The sequence below is a fragment of the Budorcas taxicolor genome, chromosome 18 (genome assembly GCF_023091745.1).
Source record: "Budorcas taxicolor isolate Tak-1 chromosome 18, Takin1.1, whole genome shotgun sequence".
Taxonomy (NCBI): domain Eukaryota; kingdom Metazoa; phylum Chordata; class Mammalia; order Artiodactyla; family Bovidae; genus Budorcas; species Budorcas taxicolor.
The window spans coordinates 62,992,067-63,010,831 of NC_068927.1; the positions used below are offsets into that span (position 1 = coordinate 62,992,067).

The 18,765-nt window shown below is 41.5% G+C and overlaps 1 protein-coding gene and 1 long non-coding RNA gene across 2 annotated transcripts; both read right to left on the minus strand.

Annotated features, from left to right (window-relative positions):
- Positions 1 to 1,300: 1,300 nt before the first annotated feature.
- LOC128064065 (KRAB domain-containing protein 5-like) lies at positions 1,301 to 7,902 on the minus strand. Its single transcript, XM_052656876.1, has 4 exons — positions 7,739 to 7,902; positions 5,483 to 5,609; positions 4,856 to 4,987; positions 1,301 to 1,416 (listed from the first exon to the last, which is right to left on the minus strand). The coding sequence occupies exons 1-4, from the start codon at positions 7,796 to 7,798 to the stop codon at positions 1,301 to 1,303; spliced, it is 435 nt and encodes a 144-aa protein (XP_052512836.1). The 5' UTR covers positions 7,799 to 7,902.
- Positions 7,903 to 14,563: 6,661 nt separating this feature from the next.
- Positions 14,564 to 18,233, minus strand: LOC128062986 (uncharacterized). The gene is made up of 3 exons (XR_008200866.1): positions 18,202 to 18,233; positions 17,522 to 17,605; positions 14,564 to 14,916 (listed from the first exon to the last, which is right to left on the minus strand). It is a non-coding gene; the product is annotated as an uncharacterized LOC128062986 (long non-coding RNA).
- Between the last annotated feature and the right edge of the window lie 532 nt (positions 18,234 to 18,765).

An 18,765-nucleotide genomic window follows, 5' to 3' on the forward strand; every position in this document is an offset into this window, starting at 1 on the left:
CAGTTTGACTCATGTTGCTCATTTCTTTCTGCAGTAATGTTAGCATTATGTGTAACTGTCTCCATTTCTTTATGTCCATAGAAACATCCTCTCTGTCTTTCATATACCCTTGTATATTCCCAGTCTTTCATTAAATTTAAGTTTCTGAGGTGAAATATTTGATATATTCCTAGGTTTGCCTTTGGGAATATATCTTCTAACACTGGATTCTTCAGCATCAAATCCTGGGTGTCTTGTGGAGACATAGCTGAAAGATACCAAATAACAAGTAATTTTCCCTGCTATTCTCAGTGAATATCTTTAAAGATTTAGAGAAAATTGATGACCATTAGCTAGTTTAAAAATAAAAGAGACCGAAGGATCAAGATGCCAGAGGCTTAGGCAGATGTGAAGATCATCTCTCTCTCTACAAAGGAATGAGAAATGGAACAATTTTCTCAGAGCCCAGCTGAACAGTAGCAGAGGCCCTTGGATACGTGAAAGGACAAGAAAGATTCCTGCTGAGCCAGGCAGGACAAAAGAAAGAAGAAGGAAAAGGAAGAGGAGAGGAAGTGGGTTGGGGCCTGTAACCCTGTGAGGAGATGAAAGTGAGTAGAGGTCTCCATATCCAGGGAAGACTCTCACTGGGGGAGCTCAGTTTGGACAGAAGGAGAGCCTCATTCTCTGTGGGAAGAGAACATGGCAAACAGTGTGTGGGGGCAGGACAGAGTGAAACCTGCACACAGGGTACTGACCCCAGCCCTGCTCACCCAGCCTTAGAGGCATGTCCAGCAATGCAGACAAGGGCTGGGTGCTGAAATGTGGGGTTTGTAAAGCGTACTGAGGCAGAGGACTACTGTTGGCTATGAGGAAACATTGTGAAGGATGGGCATGAGAGAGGCGCTCTGCAACCGGGATGCTTGTGGTGGAAGCCTGAACCACCAGAGAGCAGAGTGCCATTGGTGAATGACGCCCAAACAAGAAGCCCACTGCATCCCTTCCACCCACATAGGACTTTTGAGCCCCCAGCCACAGCCTCCCCCATCGACCTCCTCCACAGTCAGCAGAATCCTGTGCTCTGGGGCAGCATCAGGAGCAGACACCTGTGAGCTGGCCACATGCACAGATGGAGCTGAAAGCACAGGTGAAACCCGGGGATAAATAAGAAAAGCTGAAACCTCTCCTTGCAGCAACACAAGCCATGGGCTTACACCCACGACCAGCTTTGTAACCTCAGCCCCTACAGAACATCTGAATCAACTACCAGGATTCTCCCAGTCATGGCAGGTGGAGCTTTAGCAGCTGTAGACTTTGTGGACTCCTACACAAGGGGGCTGGGCCAGGACAGAGCCTGAGCTGCCCCGTAGCACCACAGCGGGTCCAGCTCCATGCTCAATGCAATCCCAGGACCTGATTCATTGAATCTATGCTGGTGACCTTGCGAAAACAACATCTGAGAGACACCAGGGCCATGTGCCATCATGCCCATGGTTAAAGTGGTCCAAGAGCAGTGCCAATACTACATAACATGAGAGCTTACGCATGAGAGGGGACACCAGAGCATACCCTGAGGTGAACATCCCCAGAGGAGTAATACTCAGTGACTTCTCTCCCAGTGGGTGTGCTCCAATCCCACCTGCCTCGCACCACAGATCAGAATCACAGCGAAGACTCAGATCTGGGGGCTCTATTCCACCACGCAGGGAGCAGGCCCCACCAGAGAGAGGGCAGTAACAACCACATAACAAGGGGGAAACAGCCCTGAATATCCAGGGCAGGCTCTGGTCACAGTTAACAGCAATCAAAGCACAGATCAAGAGTATACGGGCACAATCCTCTGGACCACCCTCACCCACCAAGGTGCAGATACCAGCAGGAAGATTAACTAGGTTTCTGCACCCTTCAAAACAGAGACCACAAATAGAACGCTAGACAAAATGAGATGGCAAAGAAATAGGTTATAGGGGAAGAAACAAGATAAAAACCTCCAAGGACCACTGAATTAAGAGGTGATAGGCAATCTAATGATTACTTCTTGCTTTCAGTCATCTTAAGTGGAGACACCAAACACTTTCACAAATCCTAGGTGCCTAGTAATTCTTTAATGCACTTCTTGCCACACATGTTTCTGAGAATGTTCTATTAGATCTTTCAATCTAAAAATCATAAATGATAGTGACAGAGAACTAATCATAAACTGAGGACACATAAGACAGTGTCCGAGGAAGCTGAGTACAAATAAGATAAACTTAATATAGCACTAGTTTTAAGAAATTAAATAAGAAGAGAGACTTGAAAACTATGATTGAAAGAGGGAATTCTATTCATTGCTCTGTGGAGACCTAAATGGGAAGGAAATCAATAGAATGGTAAAGAGTAGAGATCTCTTTAAGAAAATTAGAGGTACCAGGAATATTTCATGCCAAGATGGGAACAATAAAGGACAGAAATGGGATGGACCTAAAAGAAGTAGAAGTTATTAAAAGAAGTTAGCAAGAATACATGGAAGAACTATACAAAAATGATCTTAATGACCGAGATAACCACGATGGTGTGATCACTCACCTAGTAACAGACATCCTGGCATCCAAAGTCAAGTCAGCCTTAGAAGGCATGATGACCAACAAAGCTGACTGAACTCCAGCTGAGCTATTTCAAGTCCTGAAAGATGATAATGCTAAAGTTCTGCACTCGATAAGCCAGCAAATTTGGAAAACTCAGCAGTGTTTTCAGGACAGGAAAAAGTCAGTTTTCCTTCCAATCACAAAGAAAGGCAATGCCAAAGAACACTCAAACTACTACACAGTCTCCCTCATTTCAAACAACAGCAAAGCCTCAAAATTCTACAAGTGAGGCTTTAACAGTATGTGAACCGAGGGCTTCCAGATGTTTACGCTGGATTTAGGAACAGCAGAGGAACCAAAGATCGAATTGGCAACTTCCCTTGGATTATATAAAAAGCAAGAGAGTTCTGGAAAAACAACTACATCTGCTTTATTGACAACACCACAGCCTTTGATTGTGTAGATCACAAGAAACTGGAAAATTCTTAAAATTCTTAAAAAGATGGGAACACCAGACTACCTTACCTGTCTGCTGAGAAATCTGTATGCATGTCAAGAAGCAACAGTGAGAACTGGACATGTGACAGTGGACTGATTCCAAACTGCGAAAGGAGTACATCATATTGTCACTCTGCTTATTTAACTTATGTGCACAGTACTTCATGCGACGTACCAGGTTGGATGAAGCACAAATTGGAATCAAGATTTCAGGGAGAAATATCCATAATCTCAGATACACAGATGACACCACCCTTATAGCAGAAAGCGAAGAGGAACTGAGGAATCTCTTGATGAAACTGAAAGGAGAGGATGAAAAAGCCAGGTGAAACTCAACATTCAAAAAACGAAGATCATGGCACCGGTCAGGTCATTTCATAGCAAACAAGCGGAGAAACAGTAGAAACAGTGAGAGACTTTAAGTCTTGGGTTCCAAAATCACTGCAGATGGTGACTACAGCCATGAAAGTAAAACAGGCTTGCTCCTGGGAAGAAAAGCTATGACCAATCTAGGCAGCATATTAAAAAGCAGAAACATTACTTTGCTGACAAAGGTCCATCTAGTCAAAGCTATGGTTTTTCCAGTAGTCATGTATGGATGTGAGAGTTGGACCATGAAAAAGCTGAGTGCCGAAGAATTGATGCTTTTGAGCTGTGGTGTTGGAGAAGACTCTTGAGAGTACCTTGGACTGCAAGATCACACCACTCCATCCTAAAGGAAATCAGTCCTGAATATTGTTTGGAGGTACATGGTGAAGCTGAAGCTCCGATACTTTGGCCACCTGATGCAAAGAACTGATGCACTGAGAAAGACCCTTATGCTGGGAAAGATTGAAGATGAGAGAAGGGGATGATAGAGGATGAGATGGTTGCATGGCATCACTGACTCGATGGACATGAGTTTGAGCAGGCTCTGGGAGTTGGTGATGGACAGGGAAGCCTGGTTGCTGCAAACCACGGATCACAGACTCAGACTTGAGTGAGTGACTGAACTGAACTGACTGATATTTATAATTAACTCTCTTTGCTGTATAGGAGTACAAAATTGGAAAACAGCTATATTTCAATTAGAACTTTTAATAAACATTTCTTTATATAATTTAAAAATTGTCATAGTCTGAATCAACCATTAATAATATAGTGGAAAATGTGCTAAGATTTTATGTCAATTTATTTTAAAATTCTATGAGGTAACAGAACACAATAAAGTATTTTAGCATGTTAGGATTGGGGCAAATACACTAAAGATATTTAATATGAGATCATATAAGGAAAAGCGAAACTTTCAAGTCAACCTGAGATGTGCATTGTTTCATTTTCACCAGGGTTTGCTTTCTGCAGTGAACAATTACTTGAATTTGAAATTTATTTAGAAGGTCCTATGTGTCGCTCCCAGTGGATAGGAAATTATAAATCAGAGAACAAAGACCCGTCCCCAATATTCCAAGCAGTTTGGCAGTTTGTCTACCACTCCACTCACACATTTCTGTCTAGAGGTAGAAGGAAACTTTAAAAGGACTGTCATACAGTTACTCAGAAATGGGCAGAGTTTTCCTAGGGCGCCCAAGAAATCAAAGAGCAACGAATGAATGCAGTTTGTCACAAGCCAAGAGGAGACTTTTAGGTCACACTGTGATGCAGAAAAGTAATCACTGGAGATAAATTCATGAATGATTTCAGAGAGAGCATGGGGCAGATGATACGTTTCTATCACAGTAGCAGACACAAACCCAGGTTTTTGAAAACCATTTCTATTGAAGCAAATCTTCCAAAAAACATGTGACAAAAGATGAGTTCCTCCCTGCTCCTTGGACCTCTCATCTGAGTCATCATCTTCATCCATTCATACCTACCTGGGTAAATGGCTGTTGTCTCCATTCTCCTCATACTCCTGGGATCCTTCAATTGCTCCAGAAAGGCAACCAGGTCCAGCATAGACACAAGCCCTGTTCATCAGAGAAAGAAACAGTTGTGTTGTTAGAGGTTCATCAGTATTGAATCCAATATGTATTCAGGTGAGATGAGAATGCCATTTTGTTCTAGAAAATGATTTCCTGAAATACTTTATTCAAAGCCGCTATACAATACTAACAAACACCTAACAATCAGATCCTGAGATTCTGGTCAAGTAGTACTCAGGCAAAAGGAAGTAGTGTCACTGTGAAATTAAGAGAGGGTGCAACGATTTAATACCACAGAACTTACACAATTACCACTAACCTAGAAGGAAGGAGGCCGAGTACATCAAGGAAGAAAAACGTCACCAGCATAACGATTCATCACGAAGGCTTTCTTTCTAAACTCACAAATACCCTTTTTCCCCTAGAAAGCAGAGATCTGAAACTACTGTGGGAAGCAGAAAATTTCAGAAGACATTCTTGACATGACGGGACTAAAACCCAGTGGGTAGATAAGGGATTCTGGAAGGCAGTTATCCTCACCCAAGGAGGCCAGGTTCCCGTAGTTCTGTAACATCACGTCCCTGTACAATTCCCGCTGACCGAGGTCCAGGCATTCCCACTCCTCTTGAGTGAAGTCTATGGCCACATCCTGGAACGTCAGCTGTCCCTGAAATACAAAATACAGATGCCATGTGGCTGTGCGAAGACTTCCTAATGTGACCCAAGATGAAAACGGCAAGTTCAGAGAACTGATTGTGATTTAGTGGCTTGGCTTGTATTACAAAATATATTTTTTTACATAGTAATCCTTTCTACCCAGTTTCTAATATGAACAAAAAACGATGAGTTATGATCTACAAGCCATTAGGGAAGCTCATCTGAAAGAGCAATGATAAAATAATCAGGGCAACGTTATCATATTTATTCTTCAGTGTTCTACTCATGTGACATAGGATAAATTGTTTATCAAAGAAACAGGAAACTTTTTTTTTAAGTGTATTCTGAGCCAAGAGTTCTGATGTGGGGCCAAAGTGCCACATTTTTAGCAAGGTTATTTGACTTAGTAATGTTGAAAATTCTGCTCGATGAATGACGATTTTGCACCACAATGAAACAAAATAGTAAGGTAAGAATTCATACTTAAGTTGAACTCTAATTGTTTTACAGATTTTAACAGGTCTAATAGGATAGTAACCTTTCTTGTGGTCTGGGCTCGTGCTGGAAAAGAATTTCCAGACATGAGACAAAATGAGAGGGAAATAAAGTTTATTAGAATGGGGGACGATGTTAGAACAGCTGGCCAGCTCAAGGGAGAATGGATGTTGAACAGGGGTCCTCAGTCCACTTTCATAGCCAGGGTCCAAGGAGTGGGATAGGGGTCTTTCAGATCATTTGCTGAATGGATGAGGCACCTATACTGGGTGGGGGAAGAGTAAGAAAAATACTTTCTCCTTACGGGGTAGGAGGGGAGAGCGTTTATACTGCTCAGGAGGACCTGAAATCCATCAACAGTTACAACATGGGAGAGGGAAAAATGCTAATGGGTCTTGTTTTTCCGTTCCTGCATTCCAAGACCCTCCTTGGTTTTATCGTCTTTTGTCCCTGGGTCACCGCATATCTCCCTCTCTTTATTTTTAGGGCCAGTTCTTTGGCCCTTGTTGATACCCTGCTCATGTCTAACTATCTACCCATTTCCCTTCTCACACATTTGGGAATCCAGTTTCAAGGAAAATGGAGCAATGACCGCTCTGGCTTTTTCAGGCTGAGCAGGGGTGCCATGGGGCTCTGGGTTCCCTTTGCCTACTCTGTCAGGGTGCACTTATGGAGGGAGATGAGAGTCCATTGAATGATAAGGTGACTTGTTTCACCATTGTTTAGGTGTTAGTCAGGGAATATTCTTGCACGACCACTTAGAAATTCGCGGTATTTTAGAAGAAACAAACTTTACAAGAAAGTTAAAGGTACACAGCCCAAAGATTAGGGGCTAGCCAGGAAAACCAGGACCGGACATTGGTTTGTGATGTTAGTGTTTTTTTAGGTACAAGAAGCAGCAAGAATTTGGGCTCATAAAATCTTTACATGAAAACATCTGACCTTCGGAAGGCCAGTTCTGGGTTTTTCCCAGAGCACAGAGTTCCTTGTTTCTAATCTCTACTCTGAACTCCTTTCGGCGGGTGTTGAAAGTCAGGAGCTTGCAGTCATCATGATGTCATCTTTGTACAGACAGCTGGCAGAGTCCAGTCAGCAGGGTCCCTTCATAGCCACATATTTGACCATGCTTGGGGGGCATTTCTTGTCCATTGTGTCCTGTGGCACTGGGAAGGCTCATTCCCAGGTTTGGGGAAAGTTCCATTCATAGGCCACTGAATGTGCTGCTTCTAGAGCAGGCCTTGTGAGTAGCAGAAGTCTCTGGACCATACCTGTCTTACAGCTTCTAGGTCCCAGAAAATATTCCCTCTTGTTGCTTCTTCCCATATCTAGAGTTACATTATTACAATCATTGATAGCATATGGAGCTGCATATCAACATTTTATTACAGGCTCAGTCACACGTTTAGTAACCTAAGAAACAATCTTCTGAAACAAGCAACATAGACAATAATATAGCTATAGCTAGCAGTTATTAGTCAGGTCGTAAGTAAAAATTATATGTCAAGCACTTTCATTAAGCAGAGCCCAGTATACCGCAGGTCATCGACTTCATCTTTAGTTAAATGACTACAGCCAGGTGTTAATCTCTTGGTTGTATATCATGGAGCATCTACTCTTTATCAGAAGATTGCTTCCTGAGATTACCTTTCGAAACAAGCTTAAAGTGCACCACAACGACTGAAGCCTGCATACTCTCGAGCCCATGCTCTGCAGCAAGAGAAGCCATGGCAATGAGAAGCCTGCAAAACATAACTAAAGAGTAGCCTCCACTAAATCTTTTAGAAATATAACATAAGAAGGAACTATCTCAGAAGTGAGGCTTAGTAAACACTAGACTTTAATTAACTAGACACTTCGTTTAACAATGAACAAAACTTAACATTCAGTGAAACAATTTTTTTCATTATGAGGGCATTAACCCTGTAGCCAGGGAAGGCTTTAACCCATCAAACAGAAGTGAGGTTTGTCAGGGAGCCAGGAAAAGCCAGGCAGCCATCTTGGATTTCCCATAGCCCTGACTCTTCAATTTACAGCTACTGTTCACCCATTTTGAATTCCCCAATTCAGGAGCAGACTATGGCCATGTTTTAAGGACATCAGGATGGCAAAAGTCTAACCATGAGGGGTTATTTTTGTAGAAGAAGAATGAGCTTTGTCTACATGTACCATAATCTTAAGTAATGCTTATTTACTTTATCAAAGCAACAAAAGGTTTTTAAAATGAATATAAATCATTTAAAGTCAAAGAAATTCATAATATCTTAATGAAAGCTGCATTCTAAGAAAACTTTGTTCTATTAACATAGAGATTAGACTAAATTCCAGTCTGGTACCAGCTTCAGTTCAGTTCAGTCGCTCAGTCGTGTCCGACTCTTTGCGAGCCCATGAATCGAAGCACGCCAGGCCTCCCTGTCCATCACCAACTCCCGGAGTTCACTCAAACTCACCTCCCTCGAGTCAGTGATGCCATCCAGCCATCTCATCCTCTGTCGTCCTCTTCTCCTCCTGCCCCCAATCCCTCCCAGCATCAGAGTCTTTTCCAATGAGTCAACTCTTTGCACGACATGGCCAAAGTATTGGAGTTTCAGCTTTAGTATCAGTCCTTCCAATGAACACCCAGGACTGATCTCCTTTAGAATGGACTGGTTGGTATCTCTAATTTTCTTGAAGAGATCTTTAGTCTTTCTCATTCTATTGTTTCCCTCTATTTCTTTGCATTGATCACTGAGGAAGGCTTTCTTATCTCTCCATGCTATTCTTTGGAACTCTGCATTCAAATGGGCATATCTTTCCTTTTCTCCTTTGCTTTTGGCTTCTCTTCTTTTCACAGCTATTTGTAAAGCCTCCTCAGACAGCCATTTTGCCTTTTTCATCAGATAGCAAACAAAACTTGTTTATCAGTTAACCTCAGAAAAATCTTTTCCGTAAATCTTGAAATAGCAGTATTCTTACAAAGGCATCAGAGTGAAACCATAGAAATCATGTTTAAATCTGATTAAACTGCAATTGACAATGTAGCCTGGTTACTGCTGTGACTTGTAACACTTTAACAGTATAAGTAGAATTATAGTTGACCACATTGTATTAGGGCATATCAGATCTATATGACTTCCACATAATTTTAGGATATCTATATTAGTAACATCAACCATATAGCATAATCTGAGAAGATTTATCACCCCTTCAACAGTACTTCCCATGTAATTTAACATGTCCAACAAGCCCAGGTAGTTTAATAGCTCCCTGGGATGTCTCAGGGGCCCTCTGAAGCAATCCAAAGTCAGCTAGAAGTCAAATCATTTAGGAAGTTTTGTGGACAAATATCAAAAGGGGATATAACACTCAGTCAGATAAAATCATATAGATCACTGGGAAACAATATATTTACTCAGCCAAGGTAACAGTGATTTCAAAGGTAAACAGAACAGAACAGATCACTTTACAGAAACTTAAAATCCATTATCAAAGGCAGCTCAACATCTCAAGAAAACATGTATTTATGCACAAAACTCTTCCCTTGGCGTCCACTTTCCTTAAAACCTTATCACTTTCTGTACCCATTACTTTGTTCTCCCATGCTGAAACAGCCACCTGTAAGTCAGACCTATTTCCTTTTCTCTTCATAAATTGTAATTTCTTTCCTCATACCTTCTTTACTGAAAATACACTACTTTCCTTAAGCAGCCAAAAACTTAAGCATTCTGTGGATTGGTGAACATAAATAACAGGATAATTTCTAAAAAAAATATTCTAGATGCCATTCTCAGGATGGCATCAAGCATTATTCATGAATAGTCCAAAATATCTAGTTTCTCTGTAAGAGGAAAGTTAGTACTCAGTAATGAATGTTTCAGAATCTTATTTTATTTGGAAATGACCTAGCTATTCAATAAACTTCCATCACTTAGTTTGGCACAGCCCTAGAAAGTCAGGTTACCGAAATCTAGAGAATGTTTTAGAGAGACATTTCTAAAGTATAATTATTCTTAAAAGAGTTTCTCCGAAAGATCATATCTCTTACATTTTCTTTGAAGGTTTTTTTTTTTTTTCTTCCCCTTTCCTAGAGGTACTTTCCTGGTTGAGAAACTTGTAACAGATATAAAAATATAACAATATGTAAGTAATAATAAACCTAGGCACAATGAAAATACTGTGCTTAATGACTCTTAGGCATATCTACATTAGATTAGCAAACAAACATTAATGCTAGATATTTAATATTGAATATTTCCCAGTTCACATGAATCTGAAATTCATTTAGGTAAATTTCTCTTGGAGTTAGAACTGTCTGATTTGTAAGCACTTACCTTCTTTTGCGTAAAGTGAGTGAAGTCGTGTCCAACTCTTTGCGACCCCATGGACTGTAGCCCACCAGGCTCCTCCGTCCATGGGATTCTCCAGACAAGAATACTGGAGTGGGTTGCCATTTCCTTCTCCAGGGGATCTTCCCGACCCAGGGATTGAACCCAAGTCTCCCGCATTGTGGCCAGACGCTTTAAACTCTGAGCCACCAGGGAAACCCTTTAGGCCAATTAAATTAGAACTCATTTAGAACTTCAGCAATATTATTAAAAAAAAAAAAAAAACAGCACACTAAGACATACATAAATCCAGACAGACCAACAGAGATTTCATAGTTTCCTGCTTAAGATTTAAAACATCTCTTTGACCCTTTCTTTGTATCTTTGTATCTTTGTTTGGCTTGAAGTTCTGATTTGCCCAAGGCTGAGCCAGGTCTCAGGCAAAGTGGGCAGTGACATTCAAGGACATGGGAAGGGCTAACTACAAGCTTTTCCCTAGGCAGGCCTCTTAACAGGCTGCTGCTGCTGCTGCTAAGTCGCTTCAGTCCTGTCTGACTCTGTGCGACCCCACAGACAGTAGCCCACCGGGCTCCCTCACCGCTGGGATTCTCCAGGCAAGAATACTGGAGTGGGTTGCCATTTCCTTCTCCAAGCTAGTTGTTAACAAGCTAATTGCTTTAAAATACATATGCAAAAAGAATCGGTTTTACAGTTTCCAAGGGAAAGAAAATTTCATTTTAACCAGTTTTCTCCAGAGTCTAAAGAATATCAGGGCCATCCTATGTCAAAAAGTTATCTTTCCTTTCTGTAGTCTTAGTTTTATAGCTAAAATATAGACCAAATAATGCTCAAATTGACTCTGATATCAGGGGCATTTCAGCTCATAAAAATTTTGGACTGTCCTTCTGGTGGGAAGTGAGGTCTTTGTCCCATCAGAAGAATCTGAAGGGTTAAGGGAATTTGCAGGACCAGAGGAAGCTTGGTCCTTCCCAGCTCTGAGAAACAGGAGTACTCAGAAGGGAATTCTTTAGGATGTTCAGGAGTGGGGGAAGCTTGGTTCCCTCTCCACCTGAAAGATAAGCTTCCTTAAAGGGGATTCTTTAGAATGTTAGGACAGTTTTTGATCCTTCAGGCTTCTGAATATAGAAGAAAGACCTGGACCAAAGGGAACCTCAGAATCCTTTCCTAGAGATCATGTGGATATGAAAGGTCGAGTAGGGGTCATCTAGGAAATCTGACGAAGACGGACAGAGAGGGACAGGACACAGGGAGGCAACAGAACGTAAGGAAATTCTGAGTCCTTCTTCTTCTTTTGGGAAAACCTAATGTGCCACTCAGAGGCCATTTTTGGGGGGTCCCTCGTTTGTATTGGAGCCAGGACTTTCGGAGGGTCAAAAGTTTCCAGTTTCTGAGAATGTAGCCAAGGGTTGAGTATGAAGGAGCCTCCTGGGATGTAACAGACCCACTCATAGCCTATGTACCATAGAATGGGAGTACTGAGAGTCACTGGCTGACAGAAAGGCATCCTGTTTCCCCCAGTGATGTCTCAATGCGACTGAGGCCACAGAATGGCCGAGTGGCCCAACAGTCACATCCAACAGTGAGAGGAGACCTCTGAGAACCATGCAGCTAAGCCACCAGGTGACACAGGCAGGGAAAGACAGATTCCTGGGAGCAACCAGGTGACTCATCATTTGGTGATTCCCTGAAACGTGGAAGGCACTCTTGGGATGGCTCAGAGGCAACACCCAGGCTCCTGTAAATCAATCCGGACAAAAAGAGAAAAGAAGTGAAAGTGACAGGGAAGAAGGCTGAGGAATCCACCTTACAATATATCCGGGAGGCGGTGGCCTGGGAACAATGGCCTCTGTTTTGCTTCAACCACTATGTGCCTAACATGGTGGACAGAAGTTGTCTTGCTGCAGGCTGATGCCCTTGTGCCCTGATCCATTCTGTATGCCCCCTATCCTCACATGGGAGTCTTTCTGTGGCAGGCACCCTAATGGCTTTTGTGTGTCTGATCTGTGCCCACATAATACTGCTTGGCATAATCCTCAGTTGCAAAAAAGACAAAGGAGAGACCCTCACCCACTCAAGAGGCAGTTACTTTGGGTGCAGTGAGCAGTGGGGCATTTGGAACACACCAGAGGGTAACCCTCGCCAGAGTTCCAAAGTTGCCGCCACAGCAGTTGCCTTTTGGCAGAGGGTCCCTATGAGAAAGCAGAAGTGAGGAGGGGGGACAAGAGACTCCAAGTCTTTGAAGAAGGCACCAAAAATATCATGGTCTGGGTGCGAGTTGGAAAAGAATTTCCAGACATGAGACAATACGGGTCTGGCTTTTCAGTTTGTGCATTCTGAGACCCTCCTTGGTTTTACCTGCTCTTCACTCTTTGGGTAACCACAAGCTTGGCAGAAAGAGTCATTCTAACTATTAGTATATACTCTGTATCTGTGATTGTTGTTATCAGAGTCTTGAAAGTGCAAGAGAAAGAACTAAAAATCAGTAATGTCGCTCTTGTACTTTTTTGGCACATATTTTAACAAATAGGCATTAAATAGCAAAGCTTAAACTTTACTTCAGGTTATGTGCTTTAGACTTAAACTAATAAGACACAGACAGATTCACAGAGACAACTAAGAAAAGTTGATAGAAGTTTCTGTAACTGTAAAGAATACTAAAGACAAGAAATGTTTTAGTCACTCAGTCATGTCCCATTCTTAGTGACCCCCTGGACTCTAACTTGCCAGATTCCTCTGTCCAAGAAATTCCCAAGCAGGAATACTGGAATGGGGAGTCATTCCTTTCTCCAGAAGTTCTTTAGAAAAACAAAGCAAAAAGAAAAGAAGAAGAAGAAAAAATTGATCAAGTCATGTTAATATTTTCATACACACAGTTCAGTTGCTCACTCCTATCCGACTCTTCGTGATCCCATGGCCCACAGCACACCAGGCCTCCCAGTCCATCACCAACTCCCAAGGCCTACTCAAACTCATCTCCGCGGAGTACAGACAGACACTCAAATGGGGCTATATGCTCATTAAGAGGAAGAGAGAAAATTTTTCATGTCACTAAACTCAGGTAATTTTGAGTGGATTAAAATGTACATCATGTTAGAGGATGATACTCTTTATTTGTACCGAGCCATATTTTAAATTTTAATACAGTTGAGCATAGATTAGGACTAATAAGATTCTTGTAAACATTTTGGAAAATACAAAACTGTGATGAGACTCTGTGATGTGAGCATGGAGTGTACTGGAAAAGATCAGACCTGGGCTTGGGATGAAAACCGTCACTCCCAAAAACCAGTATCTCTGCTAAACACACATGAGTGTTCATTTTCCAAAGCAGACAGAAAGTAAGAAGACAGGAAGTTACTCCGTTAATTGTGATAGTTTAGGCACATCCTGCATTTTTCTTTCCAAGACACTTGTTCAAGTGAAAAAAAAAAATCATAGCATGGGAATCTCACAGAAACATCAAAACCAGTGAACATGAGACATGGGGTAAGAAGTACATGGAAGAATCCATTATCACTGCATGGGTATTTTGACACTATTATGGAAACTATGATCTGAATCTATCATTAAAAAATGTTAGTTTGGGGACTTCATGATGACCCAGTGACTAAGACCCTGAGCTCCCAATGCACAGAGCTCTGGTTCTTTCCCTGATCAGGAAACTAGATCCCACATGCTGTAGCTAAGAGTTTACATGTCACAACCAAAGAAACTGAAGATTACCAGGATGACTGAAGATCTTACCTGCCACAAGAAGACCCAGTGCAGCCAAATAAATAAATATTTTAAAAATGTGTTGTATGCAAATTTCAGTTCATATATGCCTTCCCTGATCTTAAGCCTAGTGTTGCAGTCCTTTAATGGACCGGAACCTGGTGGTCTGGCATTAATGATAAGAAAGCAAAAGAGAGAAGAGGCTGATATCCCTGGTTTATGCAGAGAACCAATAAAGCCCTTGACACAGGGCTTGTACCACTCCTAAAGGCACAGAGCGTCCTCTCGAGGAGGTCTTGAAAGCCCGGGTGAGAAAGTGAGCTCGCCAGGTTTCCACGCTCCAGAGAATTAGCCTGAAGGAGAGAGACAGAGAGAAAGAAAGAAAGAAAGACACAGGGACCCAAGCTCTGATGGAAAAAGGGTGCTTTAATGATCTTTGCATGAGCATATATAGGCTGTTTAAGAATTTCTTTGACAATGGTAAAGATCAGAAAACCAAATGTATAGTTACCGTTACCAAGGAAAGAAGGAATTAACAATGGTCATAAAGTCAGAAGACAACCCATATCTCAAGAAGGAGGGTCGTGATAGGCAGATTTACCGAAGGGAAAGAGTTTACTGAAGGAAATCCATGCATGCGATTCATCTCATTATCTCAGTCCTGGGAGCAGGACTGAACTGGTGTTATACTATAATATGACTTTTACACAGCAATATTTTCTACCATAATCCTAACCAAAAAAAAAGATGAGAAATGACCCACACACCATTTCAGAAACTTCTGATCTGGAAAAGAAATGATAAAATAATCAGAACAACATGGGCATATTTATTTTTGAGTGCTGTATTTGTATGACACAGGATGAACTGCCTATCAAGGAAACAGGCAATATTTTTAAAAAGCATACTCTGACCCAAGAGTTCTTGAGTGGGAGAAATGTGCCATTTATTTTAGCAAACTTAATTTTTTTCAGAGTATTGTTAACAAACTTCTTTTAACTAGTGATGTTCAAAATTCTCCTCCATAAATGACCATTTTGAATAGTAATGAAATACAATAGTAAGGTAAGCATTCATACTTACTTTTGAACTTCAAGTGTTTTACAAATTTTACAGAGCAAATATGATAGCATCCTCAGTAGCAACAATCATTTTAACTATTTAGAATATACTATATATATTTCGGAGAGTTTTTACAGAGTCTTGGATGTGTAATGGAAATAATTTAAAATCAATTAAGTTGTTGTTCCACCTTACTGCATATATGTTGCAAACATTCCTTAAACAGCTTAAATTTAGTTCACTTTATGTACTCTAAACCTTAATAATACACAGACAAATACATAGGGACAATTCTAAAGAAAGTTCATAGAAGTTTTTCTGTGAAGAATACAAATTATAGGAAAAATAACTGATCAAATCATATGAACATTTTCATGCATAAATATATTAAAATGGAACTATATATTCATTTCACTAAAATGAAACAATCTAAGGCAATGGAAAATATGTCAGAACAATTTTCAAAGGTTAGGATAAATAAAAATATTCATGAAATGATGATGGCATTTATATAAACATTAGGTTTATGCCTGCACACACATATGCACACATGAAGACACTTCAGGTAAAAACCTTCCCTAAGTAACAGATCTTTTGGAAGAAACATTTTTAATCCACCTTTTTTTTTTAAACTCAAGTATACTTTACCATTTATGGTAAAACAAACATTTACAAATTGTGCATGAATGCTTGCTAAGTCACAACAATCATGTCTAACACTTTGGGACCACATGGACTGTAGCCATCCAGACTCCTCTGTCCATGGGATTTCTCAGGCAGGAATACTGGAGGGGGTTGCCATTTCCTTCTCCAGGGGACTTTCCCAACCTGGGGATCAAACCCAGTTCTCCTGCTTTGGCAGGCAGATTCTTTACCACTGAGCCACCTGGGTTCACTGAAAACAGTTTTGAATGATCAAAAACACAATATGAGAAATAGTCAACATTTTATTAGCAAATATACCATGACACCTATTTAGAACCCATTTCCAGACCTATATGAAGAAATGCAAACCTTTACTGAAAATCACAAGTTTTACTTGGAAGATGTGGTGACATAAAGACTTCAGCGACTGCAATTTCGAACAATTCAAACTCAAAATAAACATGGATATTTCAAATATAAGTCTCAGCTGTATCTAGGAGAGCCAACACAATTTTGAATTTAAAAATGAAAAAAACCGAAATAGAGGGAAATTACAGATTTCTGTAATTACAATCTGTAAATCTGTAATTCTGCCAAACTACAGATGAAGTTATCACTGTATAGACTAGTGAAACTTCAAACTAAATGAAACAAAACAGCAACAAGGTAGCCAAAAAAGCTCACCTAAAGAGAGACTTAGACATTATTTGAACAATAAAATAGAAGGTAAACATAACAAAATATTTTTTAATAATGCAACAGGTGAGGTATTCCAAGGTAACAACAAAAATCAGAGGAGGGGCGGAAATCAAAGCGCATAAAGGAAAGATTTCAGTTTCAGTGTTGTGTAATGAAGAATATAGGGACTTTCCTGATGGTCCAGTGCTGAAAACCTGCCTGTCAATGCAGAGGACATGGGTTCCATCCCTGGTCAGGGAAGATCCCACATACCTTGAAGCAACTAAGCTAGTGTGCCACAACTACTGAAACCCACCTGCTCCAGAGGCTACCAGTTATTAATACAATGACTGAATCCATGCCTTAGAGCCAGAGCTCCACAACAAAGAAAGCCCAAGTGCAACAGCAAAATCCCAGTATAGCCAAAACTAAATAAACATTAAAACTAAAAAAAAAAAAAAAATTTGGTAGGCTTTGGTCTCCAGGTTGTGGAAGTTTGTTAACTACTCTTGGAATTTTAGTTTTTTTCCCTTGGAATGTCCTTAGTGACTGAAGTGACTTTATTACTCTCCGTGGGCCCTGATAATTTATGCTAACAACATGACCTACGGTGGGCCCCTAGTTTAATAATGGGATGACTCAGGTTGTGAGGCTGGCCATTTCACAAAGACCAAGGAAATGACTAGAGGTTTGGGGCTTTGAGCCAGGTGAGCTTATTAGCCCAACCTCTAAGGAGTAGAGAATGCTGGAGATGTTATCAACCAGGGCTATGTAGCTAAACCCCAATAAAAACTCAAGACTTAAAAGTTTGAGTGAGCTTCTTTGGCTGGCTATACTGTTTTCTGTCACATTGATGTGCCAGGAGGGCAACGGGTCTCTTGGGCTGATGACCAGGGGTGAGTTAAAAAAAAATTCGTTCAGAAGTTAAGAAGCTTATCAAGTCCAAAGAAACAGCATTTCAGGAAACAGAGACAGAACAAACAAACAAAAGGATTATGCTTCTTACCTCGGAACGAGTCATTTCTGATTCCTTGCTTTCCTCTTCCTCTGGGATTCCTTCTCAGGTAATATCAGCCTTGGGAAGTGAGCCCTGAGTGTTGAAAATAGGCTGTTCAATACTTAGATAAACACACCGAGGTCCCTGTAACACAGCCACACACAGAGCGACGATCTCAACAAACACAAAACACAATCCTCTACGGCCACTAACACAGCAGGGATTCTGGAACACAGAATTAAACGAGGTGTTTTTAGTTTTATTGTTTTCTTCAGAACTCGCGGCCCTTCCTGTGAAAACCACACGTTCTAGGCTGACCCTCCCCTTCAAACTTTAGGCGAGACTCTGACCAAACTCCATACAGAATAGAGCCTCCTTCACCTCTTCGTGGATCAGGGATCTAGCGGTTGGGCAATGCAGGACTTTAAGCAGCGGTCTCTACAAGTTAGAAGGTAGAACTGCCAGAGAACGTGGACTCTAGAACATTAACAGGAAGCGGACGTGGACCCAGGGACCCGGCAGCTAAGCTAACGGACTTCAGAACTTATCACGGCGATGCGAGGACACACTGGGGACGGGAAAATGGGGACGGCAGTTTGAACGTCCACAGAGACCCCCGAACCCACGTGTGAAGGACAACAGGCTGTGGGACTACGAAATCCGGGTTTTAAACAAACAAATAAACTCACCAGAACTCTCTGTCGCTCATTTAAACTCAATTCCCGGTCTGCAGGGTACTGCGCACGCGCGGGCGGAAGATCCGGTACAGAGGAAGGTGAATGCGCTACGCCCCGGCCAACGAGAGGCGACGAAAGGGGAGAGGGTGGGACGAGGCCGGAAACGCAGGTGCTTATGGGCGGGGCCAGTGGGGGCGGAGCCTTGCCTCCCCTCACCCCAGCCCCTGTCAGTTTGGAGTCTGTTGGCCATTCTGTCCAGCTATGCTCCCTTTTTCTGCCTTTTGATGCCTTTAAATCTTTGATTTTCTCTGGAGCAGAGCCACTTCCTGCCTGTTCTAAGTTAGTGTTTCACACAGCTGAAGGCAAAAGAGACGAATTTTAAGAACTGCCTCTGTGGGAAGCCGAGATGTTTTCAGCAAGTTGAAAAAAACGGGGAAAATTCAAAAGCCCTTTGTGTGCGTTGTGAAGATGGGTGTCTCCTCAGTGAGGAAAAATAGAATGTAATCACTCAGATGATCCGTTGGGAGGAAGCATCATTAATTGTAACCAGAGACCTGCTTACAACAGGGCAGCTGG